At 40.7% G+C, this 16,282-nt stretch overlaps 1 protein-coding gene across 1 annotated transcript; it reads right to left on the minus strand.

Moving 5' to 3' along the window:
* Positions 1 to 1,304: 1,304 nt before the first annotated feature.
* Positions 1,305 to 8,014, minus strand: LOC135558380 (ras-related protein Rab-18-B). Its single transcript, XM_064992141.1, has 7 exons — positions 7,852 to 8,014; positions 7,264 to 7,319; positions 7,021 to 7,082; positions 4,703 to 4,775; positions 4,250 to 4,371; positions 3,921 to 3,987; positions 1,305 to 3,007 (listed from the first exon to the last, which is right to left on the minus strand). Exons 1-7 carry the CDS (start codon positions 7,917 to 7,919, stop codon positions 2,835 to 2,837), a joined length of 621 nt encoding a protein of 206 aa, XP_064848213.1. The 5' UTR covers positions 7,920 to 8,014; the 3' UTR covers positions 1,305 to 2,834.
* Between the last annotated feature and the right edge of the window lie 8,268 nt (positions 8,015 to 16,282).

The raw sequence follows: 16,282 nt of genomic DNA on the forward strand, positions 1-16,282 counted from the left end.
GTGTCAATGTGTGTATTTCTTTATTGTAACCGTGAGATATATTTGATTACATGAGAAACTGTGTTTTTGACGATTGACTATTTAAGACAAATTCTCAATTCTCAAAAATTCTCAATGACTTGTTATATTCACTTTAAAAAAAAGACTGGATTTGTATCCTAAGGTATAAATATTATCACAACATAGCGGTGGAAATACTTTTTGAAATAATACATTTGATTAAATAAATGTGAAACATGTTCAACTTCTCTTGCTAATCCTATCCCACGAGGCTATACCTCACTAAAAATGATGAATTTATTTATTTTTGCTCAGAAACCACTTATGTCTTGGTCTTATAGAGTTTTAAGGCTGCACAACCATACATCTGCTAGTTAAACTGTTGTTTTATCACTGTATTGGCCATCTGACAGAGTGGACTTATCATGATGCATTTTGGGGACGTTCTCCTGACACTGAACATACGCACACGATCATACATTGGGCTCTGAGACGATACCCTAAAACACAGCTTAGTAGCATCCCACTGGCCCCTTTCGCATGCTTTGGTGACATCATGAGTAGTGTGTTCAAAGTCTTGCATGTTGAGCTAGATCCGTAGAAGTTTCTCAGGAAAGTCTCTCACGTCTATCCAATGAGTGGACAAAACATTATGAACACTTCTCTTTCCATGACATAGACTGACCAGGTGAAAGCTATGATCCCTTATTGGTGTCACTTGTTAAATCCACTTCAATCAGTGTAGATGAAGAGGAGGAGACATGTTAAAGAAGGATTTTTAAGCCTGGAGACATGGATTGTGTATGTGTGCCATTCAGGGGGTGAATGTGCAAGACAACATATTTAAGTGCCTTTGAACAGGGTATGGAAGTAGGTGCCAGGTGCACCAGGTTTGTGACAAGAACTGCAATGCTGCTGGATTTCTTGCTCAACAGTTTCAAATCAAATAACATTCTGAATGTTCCCGTGTGTGTCAAGAATGGTCCACCACCTAAAGGACATCCAGCCAACTTGACACATGGGCCAGCACCCCTGTGGAACACTTTTGATACCTTGTAGAGTCCATGCCCTGATGAATTCATGCTGTAGTTTGGTTAGGTATAGCTAACATTGACATTCAATACAGTTCAACAAATAAAAGGACCTTTGGACTGTATTAAAGATATGATTACCATAAGAAAGCAAATAGTTAAAGAATACCGGTATGCGCATTCCCACAAACATTCAGCTCGTAAAAATAGCCTATTGCAGTAGAGAAACAGTGCTCTCGAGGCAACTCGAACACCAAACTAAAAACCAGAACATTTCTTCCCGTTGTCTTTTATTTCAGTTTGAAATAATACAAACTGTCCATGTCATGACCGAGCACAACACCACTTACAAGTGTCATTTGAATGTTATGGTATAGATATTCATAAGGTGATTCAGATGGAAAACAAGCCCACTTTTTAAAAAAGGTCAGACAAAAACTGAAGACACAACAAATAAAACAGGATAATTATTTAAAATTCAAATAGCAAAACATGCAACCAACATAATGTATATCTTGCTACAGATATACAGACTGAAATCTGTCTCGACAATGAGTTTTTGCATGTACGTGTAGTGTGACATGACTGTGTGTAATATGTTACGGAGGGCACCATTTAACAACAGACATGAGAGAAACCTGTTGGGCTGATCCATGTAAATGCATCCCTTCTCCAGACCACGGGATACACTGAACATCCATAAGCATGCTTGAACTAACGTTATGTAATAAGAAGGCGTGCTTGATTGAAAAGTCAGAATGAAACCAAGTTTGATTTCTTTTTGTAAGAGAAAAAAATAACTTTATTTTGCATTAGATTTAATAAACTGTTAACTTTTTCCCCCCCTTCAACTTGAGCCAGTAACAGCTATGGATAAGCACATCACTAGGCTGTATCAAGGCCACCTGGACTGTTGTTACGAAGACGTAAAACATTGCATGCATGTTCCCACATCAGGAAATAAAAAGTGGAAGAAAATATAAAATATTTAACAGCTTGGAATAGAGAAATCACCAAGTAAATAAAATGGAAGGGGATAAAAATAATTTACAATTGGTTGTCAACCAGTGGGATACGTTTGAAGCGTACACACTTCTTCCACGTTAAATGGATGTCTGTCTATGACTAGGCGCACAATGCGTGGTGATGAACGCCTGTCAGCTGTTACGAAGTGCTTATGGGGTGGGGGTGGGGGGGGGTGTTATAGGCCTACAAAACACTAGCTAGGACAAAGTGAAGGCGCGTGGAAGGTCTGAAGCCCCACCCCTCATTGAAGGACTCTACCTTCATCTATTGGTCCTACGGTAACCATAGTTAAGGCATGCAGATCTACTCATCGAGTAGAAAACGACATAAATAGCAAATGTATTTGCGGTATAACTTGGTGGGTATTTGACATGACGCAATGATCCTATTCATAACGGATTGCATAAACGTGTAGCAGAAGTTACTAAATATATTGTAGAGAAGACATTCCCCGTTTCACCATGATGTGATCGACAAGACGTATAAGTCACTTGGTGTGGTTAACAAACTTGATAGATAAAACAAAATGTACCTCCTTTAAGCGTGATATTTTACACATGATGAAAATCAACTGTGTTCTCAACACGACGCACTGTGACAACTGGCTGGCGGTACAGGAAGAGTGCAAACCGCAAAGTCCCTTTGTACCGAGACATCGGAAAGTGCAGATGAACCCTTGCCGTGACTCAGTATATAAACACACACAGTACATTAACGGACTCTTAATATCCTTCTCAGGTTCAGGTTTCCAGTATGCCATTTGGGTTGGTTCCAGGTTTACAGTACGGAACAATATCCTCCACAGCCTCCAGCCCCGCGCTGCTCCTGGTCCCCCAGCTGAACACCCTGGGGCTGGGCATTGCTTTCCCAAAGCCCTGGAGTCTGGAGAATCTTCTCCACCAGCTCCTCGAAGGCACACTGGACACCATCCCGCGTTTTAGCACTGGCCTCTAGCAAAGTGGAAGGGCACATTAGTGTGATATTTGTGTTAAGGGGGATGCAACAACAACAAAAACTCACTTCAAAACTATTTCAGGGTCTGTTTTGAATAAAATGGGAGCAAAAGTGACAGTGGGTATACGTTTTCAGACCATTTCAGTTCCAAGTCCCAGTAGCTGATTGTTTTAATGCATCAAAATATGTGCATGACAAGTGCCATTACAACATCGGACTGGGATGGATTCCTTCACCACGAGAGTGATGTCTGATTCACCCAGTCCATACATGAAGGTCATTTTCTAAGGAGATATCTTTACTCTGTTGATTTTCTGACATATGATGATCTTGATTTGGGAAATTTAGATTGACATGTGTAGACATACACATTTAGCGTTCATAAAATATGAATGTTCACATCAAGAAAAAGTTGTGTGTGTGTGTGTGTGTACACACACACACTGGGCACTGTGTAGCCTACACGGCACATAGAAACAAAAACATTACCCTTTTCCATAAACCCTTTTCAAAACCTTTAATTTAGTCATTCTAAAATGGAAAGTCTTCAGAAATGCTATAACCTAATTTCAGGAGGCGATTGGAGCTGGGAAATAGAAACACATGTAGACATGAGGTTTGATAGATGATTGACTGCAGATTTGCGATCGTAATCCAGTTCTCCTGGAAGGGCTGCATCCTTCAGTGTTGTGCTGACAGTGGAGATTAGGAATGTCAAATGGAGAGTTACAGGATGACATCTGTGCCCGAATTCAAGAGTCTGCACACTTGTTGTAAAAGCAAGTCTTCAACTGGTATTTACTCACCAAACGGTGAAAGAAATCTTTAAGTAGTGGACCCCATTAACTTGAGTATCCGGGTTATTTTACTCAGACGCCCAGCTATTTTTACAAAGACCCAAGAACTTACCAATAAAAAGCATGGAGTGTTTCCTTGCGAACTTAAGACCTTCGTTTCGGTCAACTACACGGTTTTCCTGAAACAAAAAAAACAGAACTGTCAAATTCAACAATGGGTTCACATAACAGGTGTTAGCCTGTCAGCCTGTGGAATGTGTGACGACATCAGGTACAATACCAGCAACACGAAACATTGCTAAGTGATATGACTTTATTTGTTGCATTTGTTGCATCCAACACTGGAGACAATGGCAGCTAGGTGACAATATAAGAGAAGCGCAGCTGAAAAGACAAATTCATGCCGGACAGGTATGACCCACAATGCACTGGGACACCCACCTCCTTATCAATCTTGTTCCCAACCAGCATTTTGACGAGGTCGTTCCGTGTGCAGTACGTCTCCAGTTCGTTCAGCCAGTTCTCCAGCCTCGTGAACGTGTCACGTTTAGTGACATCGTACACTAACAGCAAAAAAGAGGAGATTAACAGTGTCTGTACCTTATCCATATCTACAATTAAAATGTGATATACAAACGCAGGGGGGGTGGGGGGGGTACTGAAATCATACTGTGGAGGTCCACAGTACTAGAGGTTCAGAATTGAGAATGTGAGTTGAATAGAGTATTTGAAATAGGCAGGGACTTCTCAGAATATGACTGCTTTGTAATTTTACATCATAATGTCTAAGATCGTATGGCCAGGAGGAACCTGACCCTAGAGCAGAATGTTTAGTACATACGGCTCCAGACGTGAAAATATATGTTCCTCACTGTTGGTCAAACAAACACTCACCCAGTATGACTCCCTGTGCACCACGGTAGTAGCTGGGCGTCAGGGTCCGGAACCTCTCCTGTCCGGCTGTGTCCTAACAGGCCCAAAAGTCAACAACAACAACCGGCGTCAATGAGAGAAAGCAGTGTGTTAATTTTCAGCACTGAACACAGAAACTGTTACCCATGCCATGCCAGCGTCAAGAGGAATTCACTTCGTAGAGAGTATCAACATGCAGCATTATGGATAGGAATTATAACAACCTTTTCAATTAGTTTATGAAATTGTATTTTTTTTTTTTTTTGATGAGTCACAATTATCAAAATTTGATGAGACTATGAAGAGCTTCACATTTAGTAAATACTAAAACATGTCAATCTTCCCAGGTCCTGCCAGGGTCGTGGATTTCACTTTGGGAGGCCAACCTTCCGCTGTCATAGCTTCTCTATGTGACACATTAGACAATAGCACCATCTCATGGTGCAATCCCATGGTGCTTGCAGCCCTATCCTTGAACAAGCTGTTCTACGGTGCCTTCAGAAAGGAGGAGTCACACCTTAACTTCTTCCACATTTTGTCGTGTTACAAGGTGATAAATGGTTGTCAACCATCTACACTATCTTGTATTCAAGTATTCAACCCCCTGAGTCAACACATGTTAGAGCCACCTTTGGCAGTGATTACAGCTGTGAGTCTTTCTGGGTAAAGTCTCTCAGAGCTTTCCACACCTGGATTGTACAATATTTGCACATTATTTTTATTTTTTAAATTAAACAGGCAGTTAACCCACTGTTCCTAAGCCATCATTGAAAATAAGAATTTGTTCTTAACTGACTTGCCTAGTTAAATAAAGGTAAAATAAAAAAAACAGAGATGAGTCATTCAAAAATCATTTTAAACAATATTATTGCACACAGAGTGAGTCCACGCAACATATTGTGACTTGTTAAGCAAATGTTTATTCCTGAGCTGATTTAGGCTTGCTATAACAAATGGGTTGAATACTTAATGACTCACATAATTCCACTTTGACATTATTTAGTAGGCTAGTGACAAAGTATCAATTTAAAACTCAGGCTGTAACACAAAATGTGTAAAAGGTCAAGGGGTGTGAATACTTTCGGAAGGCACTGTATGTAGTTCTTCTGAAATAGAACATATTGGGATGTGTTCAGGAGGCAGGAAAGGAACAAACGTTCTGAAACTTAGGAGGTAACCTATCTGAATGTACAACAACATGGACCCAAGGACAGTCATGTTTGCATAAAATAATCAGAAAATGACCATTTGCATTTCAGGTAAAACAACAACCCAATGTCCAACCCCCGGGTCAAACTAGCTAGCAACATCTAGTTAGCCAAACGTCCATTAATGTTTCATATGTATTTTGAACCTGCACCCAAAAGAATTGGTTCAGGGTCATATTTTAACCAGCATGTACTGTTCGCGTCTGGTTTGGACAGACGAAATCCAAATGCGCGTATCGACTCATTTTCAAAACCTTTTTTTGTGCCTGCTGAAACAACCTTAATGTTTGAGCCAAACAAACACATGTTTTTCCAGTGTCTTTTAAAACACCCGAACAAAGTGAATGTTGTTAAACAATGTAATTGTAAACAACAACAAAAACACTGTTTAGCCTCAAAACTAAATTTTGATACCATAGATGGTCAGTCCATAGCTGTGTCTATGATGTTGAGAGTGGATATATTTTTCCATGGCTGAACAAGTATCTGTGCGTTATAAAAACACCCAGAAAGCTCTGATTCAACAAATGTCAAAATATTTGTTTATCACCAAATATGGAGTTTCGTTGAGCAACTATCTTAATTTACTCCCATTACAACTGGTATGTACTTCCAACAAAAAGTTTTAAAAAATAAAAATAATTAAAAACATACTTGCAACTGTGAAAGGTCACAGGTCAGAAGACTACAACAGGCATTGTTCGGTTGCTTGTACAATATTTATTTGGACCTTTGTTGGAAGTACATACCAGCCATAACGGCGTAAATGAAAAACCGCTGCTCAGTGAAACTCCTTATTTGGTGATAAACATATTTTTACATTATAATGCTTGCAGAGCTGGTGAATGAGAGTCTGAGTCAGAGCTTTCTGGGCATTAGAGAGGTCTAAAACACACAGATACTGGTTCACCATCCGTTATTTACCAAAACACTGGCAGGTGGCAGTTTGCACTGCAGACTGTCCCTTTAAGAATGTGAATTTCCTGATGTTCACTTCACAGAGTACGTTGGCCACACCTTAGAAAAATCTACCGAATTACAGTGAAAGAGCTTAGATTTGAATGATGATACATTACATTTTCATACACTTACCCAAATAGCAAGCTTGGCACTATTCCCATCCACTGCAATTGTTTTTACTTTGAAATCCACACCTGTGTCAAAAAGAGGGAGGCAGGAGCAGACTCAAGTGGTGACCCATAAATATGTGAGATATTCCATATTCCATTGTCACATAGGCCTAGCAACGGTGTCAAAACGGCTGTTAAGAGTGGGAATGCTGTGTTTGCCTCTTCCCATTAACAGTGCACTGGGGCATACTCCTTTAGGACTTACCTATGGTTGCTGCCAGGTCTGGGTCAAAAGTATCGTCTGTGAATCTCAGGAGAAGACTGTTTGGGATACAGAGGGGAAACACAACGTCTGAGAGCAGGCATTTTAACACTGACACACCAGATATAGCCTACCTAGCCCACAACCTATGAAAACGATTTAGTTAGCTAACTAACAAGGGCTGGGGTGGGTTTGCCACATACCACCAACTCCAGATAGCTAGCTTGTAGATCGACCGGTATCTGGGCAAACGAGAAGGATGTGACAAGATCTCCTCTGTACCCAGAAAGCTACTCGTCGTTTCGTTTACCCAGCAGATACTGGTTCTACTAGACAAAGATAACTAACACGTAGCTAGCAACTTACCTGCAAATATTTAAATAATCATCAAGTAAGATGATAAAAAAGCAAGTGTAGGAAATATATTTTTATTCCCAATTCAAAAGGACAAACGGATGCAGCTGGTTATACAGCTAGCGTTAGCTAAGAAAAGTTACATAGTGTAGCTAAGGTTAGCTCAAGATAACGTTACTAGGTTAAATAGCCTTCCTGTAATGAGCAAAACTTCAACAACAAAAAATACTATCTTACCTTGACTTGCCGACACCACTCTCACCAATTATCAATATTTTCAAAGTTGTCAACACGTCGTCGTCCATATTTCTAACGTTTTTCTAAGCAGTCTTATAATCAATTTTTGGGGGGTGTTTGTCTGACGTTGACAGTGCGATTTTCGGCTCGGTGTTGTGACCACTACAACAGTAACGAAGCACTTCCGGTTCGTGGTTTTTATTTCTTCCTTCAAAATAATAGTACTATCCTGTGTAAAATGAACACTTCACTAATTGTGAAGGCAAACATGATCGAAAATATGGAAACGTTTCAACATTTATTATAGTATATTAACTTGACTCACACCTTGGTTCCTAGTGAATACACCCCTAGATTTTTCTTATGGAACATGCATATTGCTGTTACAGTGTAGGAACCATAGTTTAGGTCCATATTTACCAGGGGACCCTACTGGTTAACCAGTTTGATGACTATGTTCAGTATTGCCAGTAAAAGGGTGAAGCTAAATCACATGTGTTTATCAGTCAAAGTCTCACTGATATGCATATGAAACATTCTCAGAGTAAATTCAGAAAACTGTGCTGCTGTTTAATATTTAACCTTATTATCATTATAAATGCCCATTTACAAGTCTATAGTTTAGTCTAAACTCCTCTTGCTGTTGCTTGGCACTCAGCATTTAGGAGATAGAAGGGGGGGGTACGACCCTGTGATAGACTAACTTCTGTCTAAGGGGTGTACTTGTACATCAAGCTGCCTCACATTACGGAAACAAGAGATAGACTAGCGTCCTGTCTAGGGGGTGTACTTGCACATCAAGCTGCCTCACACCACAGAAACAGGAGATAGACTCCTGCTCCTATGAGTCGTTCCGACTAGCACAAGCTTAGGCTACCTAATAAAAAGCGAAAGTGGTTAGGGATAATCATTCACCTTTACAATGTAGATGATATTATGTACATGATATTATTTTTAAGTGGGACTAAGGATGTAGTGGGACTAAGGATGTAGTGGGACTAAGATGCTGGGCATGGGTAATAATATAATTCATCCTGACAGGTGTCACAGTCGTCCTCCTCTTCATCTGAAGAGGAGAGGCGAGAAGGATCGGAGGACCAAAATGCGGCGTGGTATGTGTTCATGTTGAATGTTTAATAAAAGAAAGAACTGAACACAGAAACACTATACATTTTTTTTTTTTAAACAACCGTGAAGCTAATGCGAGCTGCGCTGAAACAAGCCATCAACATAGACAATCACCCACAAACAAACAGTGCAACCCAGGCTACCTAAGTATGATTCTCATTCAGAGACAACTAATGACACCTGCCTCTGATTGAGAACCATACTAGGCCGAAACATAGAAATCCCAAATCATAGAAAATCAAACATAGACTGCCCACCCAAATCACGCCCTGACCATACTAAATAAATACAAAACAAAGGAAATAAAGGTCAGAACGTGACAACAAGAAGACTGAAAGAACAAGATTGTTATTCAATAAAGACTTTGTTCTCCATAGAGTCAGCTGGGGATAGAGACAAAGTAGCGTCACAATTCAACGGCTCAGACACGAGAGGTATGTGGCAGGGTCTACAGTCAACCACGGACTACAAAAAAAAACCAGCCCCGTCTCGGACCACGATGTCTCGCACCCAGACAAACTAAACAACTTCTTTGCTCAACTTTGAGGATAATACAGTGCCACCGACACGGCCGGCTACCAAAACCAGCAGGCTCTCCTTCACTGCAGCCAACATGAGTAAAACATTTAAACGTGTTAACCCTTGCAAGGCTGCTGGCCCAGACGGCATCCCTCGCCGTGTTCTTAGAGCATGCGCAGACCATCTGACTGGTGTGTTTACGGACATAATCAATCCTTATCCCAGTCTCCTGTTCCCACATGCTTCAAGAGGGCCACCATTGTTCCTGTTCCCAAGAAAGCTAAGGTAACTGAGCTAAATGACTATCACCCCATAGCACTCACTTCCGTCATCATGAAGTGCTTTGAGAGACTAGTCAAGGACCATATCACCTTCACTCTACCTGACACCCTAGACCCACTCCAATTTTCTTACCGCCCCAATAGGTCCACAGACGACGCAATCGCAATCACACTGCCCTAACTCATTTACATTTACATGTAAGTCATTTAGCAGACACTCTTATCCAGAGCGACTTACAAATTGGTGAATTCACCTTCTGACATCCAGTGGAACAGCCACTTTACAATAGTGCATCTAAATCATTTAAGGGGGGGGGTGAGAAGGATTACTTTATCCTATCCTAGGTATTCCTTGAAGAGGTGGGGTTTCAGGTGTCTCCGGAAGGTGGTGATTGACTCCGCTGTCCTGGCGTCGTGAGGGAGTTTGTTCCACCATTGGGGGGCCAGAGCAGCGAACAGTTTTGACTGGGCTGAGCGGGAACTGTACTTCCTCAGTGGTAGGGAGGCGAGCAGGCCAGAGGTGGATGAACGCAGTGCCCTTGTTTGGGTGTAGGGCCTGATCAGAGCCTGGAGGTACTGCGGTGCCGTTCCCCTCACAGCTCCGTAGGCAAGCACCATGGTCTTGTAGCGGATGCGAGCTTCAACTGGAAGCCAGTGGAGAGAGCGGAGGAGCGGGGTGACGTGAGAGAACTTGGGAAGGTTGAACACCAGACGGGCTGCGGCGTTCTGGATGAGTTGTAGGGGTTTAATGGCACAGGCAGGGAGCCCAGCCAACAGCGAGTTGCAGTAATCCAGACGGGAGATGACAAGTGCCTGGATTAGGACCTGCGCCACTTCCTGTGTGAGGCAGGGTCGTACTCTGCGGATGTTGTAGAGCATGTAGAGCATGAACCTACAGGAACTCATCTGGACAAGGGGAATACCTATGTAAAAATGCTGTTCATCGACTACAGCTCAGCATTTAACACCATAGTACCCTCCAAACTTGTCATTAAGCTCAAGACCCTGGGTCTCGACCCCGCCGTGTGCAACTGGGTCCTGGACTTCCTGACGGACCGCCCCCAGGTGGTGAGGGTAGGAAACAACATCTCCACCCCACTGATCCTCAACACTGGGGCCCCACAAGGGTGCGTTCTCAGCCCTCTCCTGTACTCCCCGTTCACCCATGACTGCGTGGCCATGCACAACTCCAACTCAATCATCAAGTTTGCAGACAACACTACAGTGGTATGCTTGATTACCAACAACGACGAGACGGCCTACAGGGAGGAGGTGAGGGCCCTGGGAGTGTGGTGTCGGGAAAATATCCTCACACCCAGTGTCAACAAAACAAATGAGATGATCGTGGACTTCAGGAAACAGCAGAGGGAGCAGCGCCCATCCACATCAACGGGACAGTAGTGGAGAAGGTGGAAAGTTTCTAGTTCCTCGGCATACACATCACGGACAAACTGAAATGGTCCACTCACACAGACAGTGTGGTAAAGAAGGCTCAGCAGCGCCTCTTCAACCTCAGGAGGCTGAAGAAATTCGGCTTGTTACCAAAAACACTCACAAACTTTTACAGATGCACAATTGAGAGCATCCTGTCGGGCTGTATCACCGCCTGGTACGGCAACTGCTCCGCCCACAACCATAAGGCTCTCCAGAGGGTAGTGAGGTCTGCATCTACTGCATCTTGCCTATGCTGTTTGTCCATCGCTCATCCATATATACATATTCTTATTCATTGCTTTACACTTGTGTGTATATTGTAGTTGTTGTGAAATTGTTAGATCATTTGTTAGATATTACTGCATGGTTGGAACTAGAAGCACAAGCATTTTGCTACACTCACATTAATATCTGTTAACCATGTGTATGTGACAAATAGCATTTGATTTGATTTGATTTGGATGAGTCAGCTGGAAGTCGAGCAGAGAATCCAGGAGAGAGAGAGAAGGGGCAGACGGAACTCCAACAGGCTGTGGAGTCTGTCAATGTGAGGACAGTATTACGGACCAGAGGAGACGCATCATTTCCTTTTCCTGTCAGCCAGGCCTGGCAGCAGAACAAACACACCAGCCAGGCATTTGATCGTCATGAGAGACATGTCAGTGTTTAGTATTGAGAATACATGTTGGGTGTTTAGGTAATAAGCTCTGTGATATTGTGGTATCATATTGCCTAAGAGCTAGATACAAACATATGTCTGTTGGTGATTGTCCTGAATAAATAAGATGTGCCAATTATGTTAATTGTCATATTTGTAATATGGTATGAGGATATGATGATATACGAAATTATTAAACTATGAATTGAGTTATGTATTTTAATATTCACAAGTTACCAATTTCAGTGGCAGTAGAGAATAAAGAATATCTACGATCAATATTCTCTGAAGATTACTCATTATCTTTTTAAATAATCCAGCCCACATATTAGAATATTAAGATAATGTTATTCATCAATACAATCAACATTTTATAATACTAATCGGAATATTGACAATATTTACAGCGATTGTGGTTAGAGTGAGAGAGCAAGCACACTCTCCGATCCCACCGCCCCCCACTGTGGGGAACAAGTAGCCTGGGTATACCAATATGTTTGCGCTAACATTCCACTGCTTGCCACTCCTTGTCATGCCAAACATGAATGTTAGCACAAAACAGGTTGTTGATTTCAGGCTACGGAACAGACTGTCTGGGCTCCAATTTAGAGGGAATGAACTGCTTAACATGGAGCCTTTCTCTTCTCTATCTCTGTCCTGAAAGCACTCTGCACAGGCAGAAGTGGAGGACAAAGAGAGAGAAAGAGAGCTGAAGGACTCCTGGAGCAACTAGAGAAGGAGATAGCTGAGCTAAGGAGTAGAAGTGCTGAGCTGGAGCAGCTCTCACACACACATGATCACATCCATTTCATTCAGCTAACTATACTGCCTTGTTAGAGGTGCTAGTGATATGAAAAATAATTAATAATTGAAAATAAATATTCATTCTCTCAATCTGTTTTGTCTGTCTGTGTTCATGTGCCTGCCTCGCTATTTCTCTCCCTCTCCCTCTCCATTTCTCTCAGTCTCTCCCCCCTTCTCTCCAGGGTTATCAGTCTCTCTCCAGTCACAGTGCACCTTCAGACGTATCCAGCCTCAATGCCTATCCTCATCAGTGCTTTGAAGATGCGAGTGAGGCTGTGTCTTAGCTGAGAGAGAAACTAGAAAATGTCCTTACAGAAGAATGGACAATAATCTCCACTACAGGTGGGTGGAAATGATCCCAAAATGTTAAATAATACTAAAATACAAAAAAATACTAAGGGGGGATTTTATGGAGTTCTCTATTTAGTTCTCTATGGAGTTCTCTATGGAGTTCTCTATAGAGTTCTCTATAGAGTTGTCTATGGAGTTCTTTATGGAGTTCTTTATGTTCTCTATGTAGTTATCTATGGAGTTTTCTATGGATTTCTTTTTGGAGTTCTCTATGGAGTTCTTTATGTTCTCTATGGAGTTCTTTATGTTCTCTATGGAGTTCTTTATGAAGTTCTCTATGAAGTTATTTATGTAGTTCTCTAGGGAGTTCTTTATTTTCTCTATTGAGTTCTTTATGTTCTCTATGGAGTTCTTTATGTTCTCTATGGAGTTCTTTATGTTCTCTAGGGAGTTCTTTATGTTCTCTATGGAGTTCTTTATGAAGTTCTCTATGGAGTTCTCTATGGAGTTTTTTATGTTCTCTGTGGAGTTCTTTATGTTCTATGTTCTCTATGCCCTTATGAATGACGACCGATTTGAGCGTCGAAAAGAAGACTTTTAATTAATGAATTTAAAATACTCATTGTAATAATGGAGTATATATCAAACAAACATTTAATTTCAACCTAAGCCACTGCAGTATCTCAACATCTGTGGCATTATTGATATCAGATCTATTATTTTGTATTTTATAATTTAATTTATATAATATAACATATAATATAATTTCTGCCACTGAAATTAACTTTATTAGACTACATTTTTATTTGAATACAAAATATAAGACAATCCTGAATGGCTCGATTAAGTTTCAAATTTCAAATGTGGACAGTTCAAGAATAATATATGTTTCACTCTTGGGAAGAAATGACCATAGTCCTTTTTCATTAAGCCAAGTTGTAATGAATGGATTACATAAACTAAAAATAAAAAATTCGTAGGTGATCACTAATGAGTTTTCAATGTTTAAAATGTGTAACCCGATGAATCTGCAATAGTCTGCTCAACAAGCAGGCTTTAAGTTAACATGACCTAGCTTAAGCAGGAGCGGTAATATGTTTGCCTATAATGATTGCAATTGAAATCCACAGTGCGTGTGATCTTAGCCTGTATTGGCGGTTTAATGAGAGATCACCTGGCGGTAAAACAGTGAGCAATAATTATTGCAATTTGCCTAAAAAACAACTCTGTTCAGCATGGCACTTACTCCACGTTTGGTATGCATTTCAACCATTTGTATAATTTTGTACCAGTTTCATCGAGGGTCTATTATTTTGAAATGAATCACAGAGATCACTGCCTTATTCTTGCTAGTTCATGCTTTTACTTGCTAAAGTCAGTCAACTTATTTTCTGTTCCCAGAATGCATTGTGAACATCAACAGTCCAAATAAAGTTGCTTACAAAACTTCTGGGCAGACATTGTGCACTGCTGAAGAAAAAAACACAACAGTGCATTAATAACGTAAAAAACAGTCTCAATAGTCGTATCATATGCAAAACGGAGGAGACCCAGTTCAACTATGAGCAGAGTCACTATCCTGGCCTCCACAGCGCTTGTTTTCTCTTGAAAGTCCAGATGAAAGGACAGAGACAATGACCAGCAGAGTGGTAGTGACTGAGGCAAGCTGTTGGCCATTAGGCCTATAGTCTTGTTCGCTTTTTCCTGTTAAAAGAGACAATATGTTTGCTATGTCTTTCAGCCTGGTCTCATAGACTACACGTAACATAATAAATGGAAATCCGGGACACTCAAATTAGTATGATATGCGACGTTTGGGATGGTTACATAACACAAAAGGTTACTGAAGGCAAAAACTAAAGAGGGTGGTTGGTCGGGGTGGATGGGTAATGTGAACGTCGAGTAACCCAAAAGTTTGCATGTTTGAATCTCATCACGTACAACTTTAGCATTTCAGGTCATTAGCAACTTGTCAACTACTTACTTCTTTTAGCTACTTTGCAACTACTTAGCATGTTAGCTAACCATGACCCTAACCTTAACCTTTTTAGCTAAACCTTCCCCTAACATTAATCCTTTAACCTAACTCCTAACTTTATCCCTAACCCCTAGCCTAGCTAACATTAGCCAGCTAGCTAATATTAGCGTTAGCCACCTAGCTAACATATATATAATATATATATATATATATATATATATATATATATATATATATATAGCTAACATATACGTTTTGCAAATTCTTAACATATTGTACGTTGAGCAAATCCGTAACATATTGTACATCATATGAAATGGATGATGGACATCCACAAATTAATACATACCATACGAAACGTAACATCTCATCCTAAATAGAGTGTCTCGGATTGACGTACAGAATAATACGAAATGCTCTGAGACCAGGTTGTGACTTTGGGTATTAATGTGTTTCATCACATAAGGTATTGTGTTGAAAATAAAAACATCTGTTCGCAAAATCCACATTTCAACAAATGCTGTTTTACAGTGAAACAAAGCATTTATGACAAGAATACTGTTGCTGTATAATTAATCAGTGGTGGTATAGTATTACGTGATTAATCTGTAAGGATCCTATAGGGTCAGTTTAGATAAAATAGTACTTCAATAATCCTTTAAAGGGAAAATGTTGTTACACCAGCTAATACATACAGTACAACACCAATAAATACACAAACAAGACATCATCAATGGATATTTCAAAGTAAAATAAAAATGTTAAAAAGCCTCATAGCATAAGGTAAAAAAGGATCTGCGGAAACATTCGGTTTTCTCATAGCTAATATAAATCTGTCTGCCATTCCCCTGCGTTGCCCCAAGCAGATACCATGGTTGGTGTTGGTCTCTATGCTATTGAGCATCTTGAAGATCTGCTTATCCAGAATGGGCTCTACATTGTCCTGGTGGGTGCAGATGGTAGAACCAGTTTTCTTTATGATTTTGTTCAACTTGTTAGCATCATCCGTTGTGATGTTACCACCAGTAGATCATACTGTAGAACAAGACACTAGCCAAAACACTGTTATGCAACATATGGAGCATTTTTAGGCAGACATCAAAGGATCTTAGCATCCTTGAAAATAATAACTTTTTAACATTTATTAAATACTCCTTTCTCGTGATATCCAATTGGTAGTTACAGTCTTGTCCCATCGCTGCAACTCCCGTATGGACCCCACCAATCCGCACTGCTTCTTGGCATGCACCTGGTCCTCCACAAGGAGTAGATAGAGCGCAATGGGACAAGGACTTCCTGGCCGGTCAAACCCTCCCCTTACCCAGACGACGCTGAGCC

The sequence above is a fragment of the Oncorhynchus masou genome, chromosome 17, assembly GCF_036934945.1.
Source record: "Oncorhynchus masou masou isolate Uvic2021 chromosome 17, UVic_Omas_1.1, whole genome shotgun sequence".
Classification (NCBI taxonomy): Eukaryota; Metazoa; Chordata; class Actinopteri; order Salmoniformes; family Salmonidae; genus Oncorhynchus; species Oncorhynchus masou.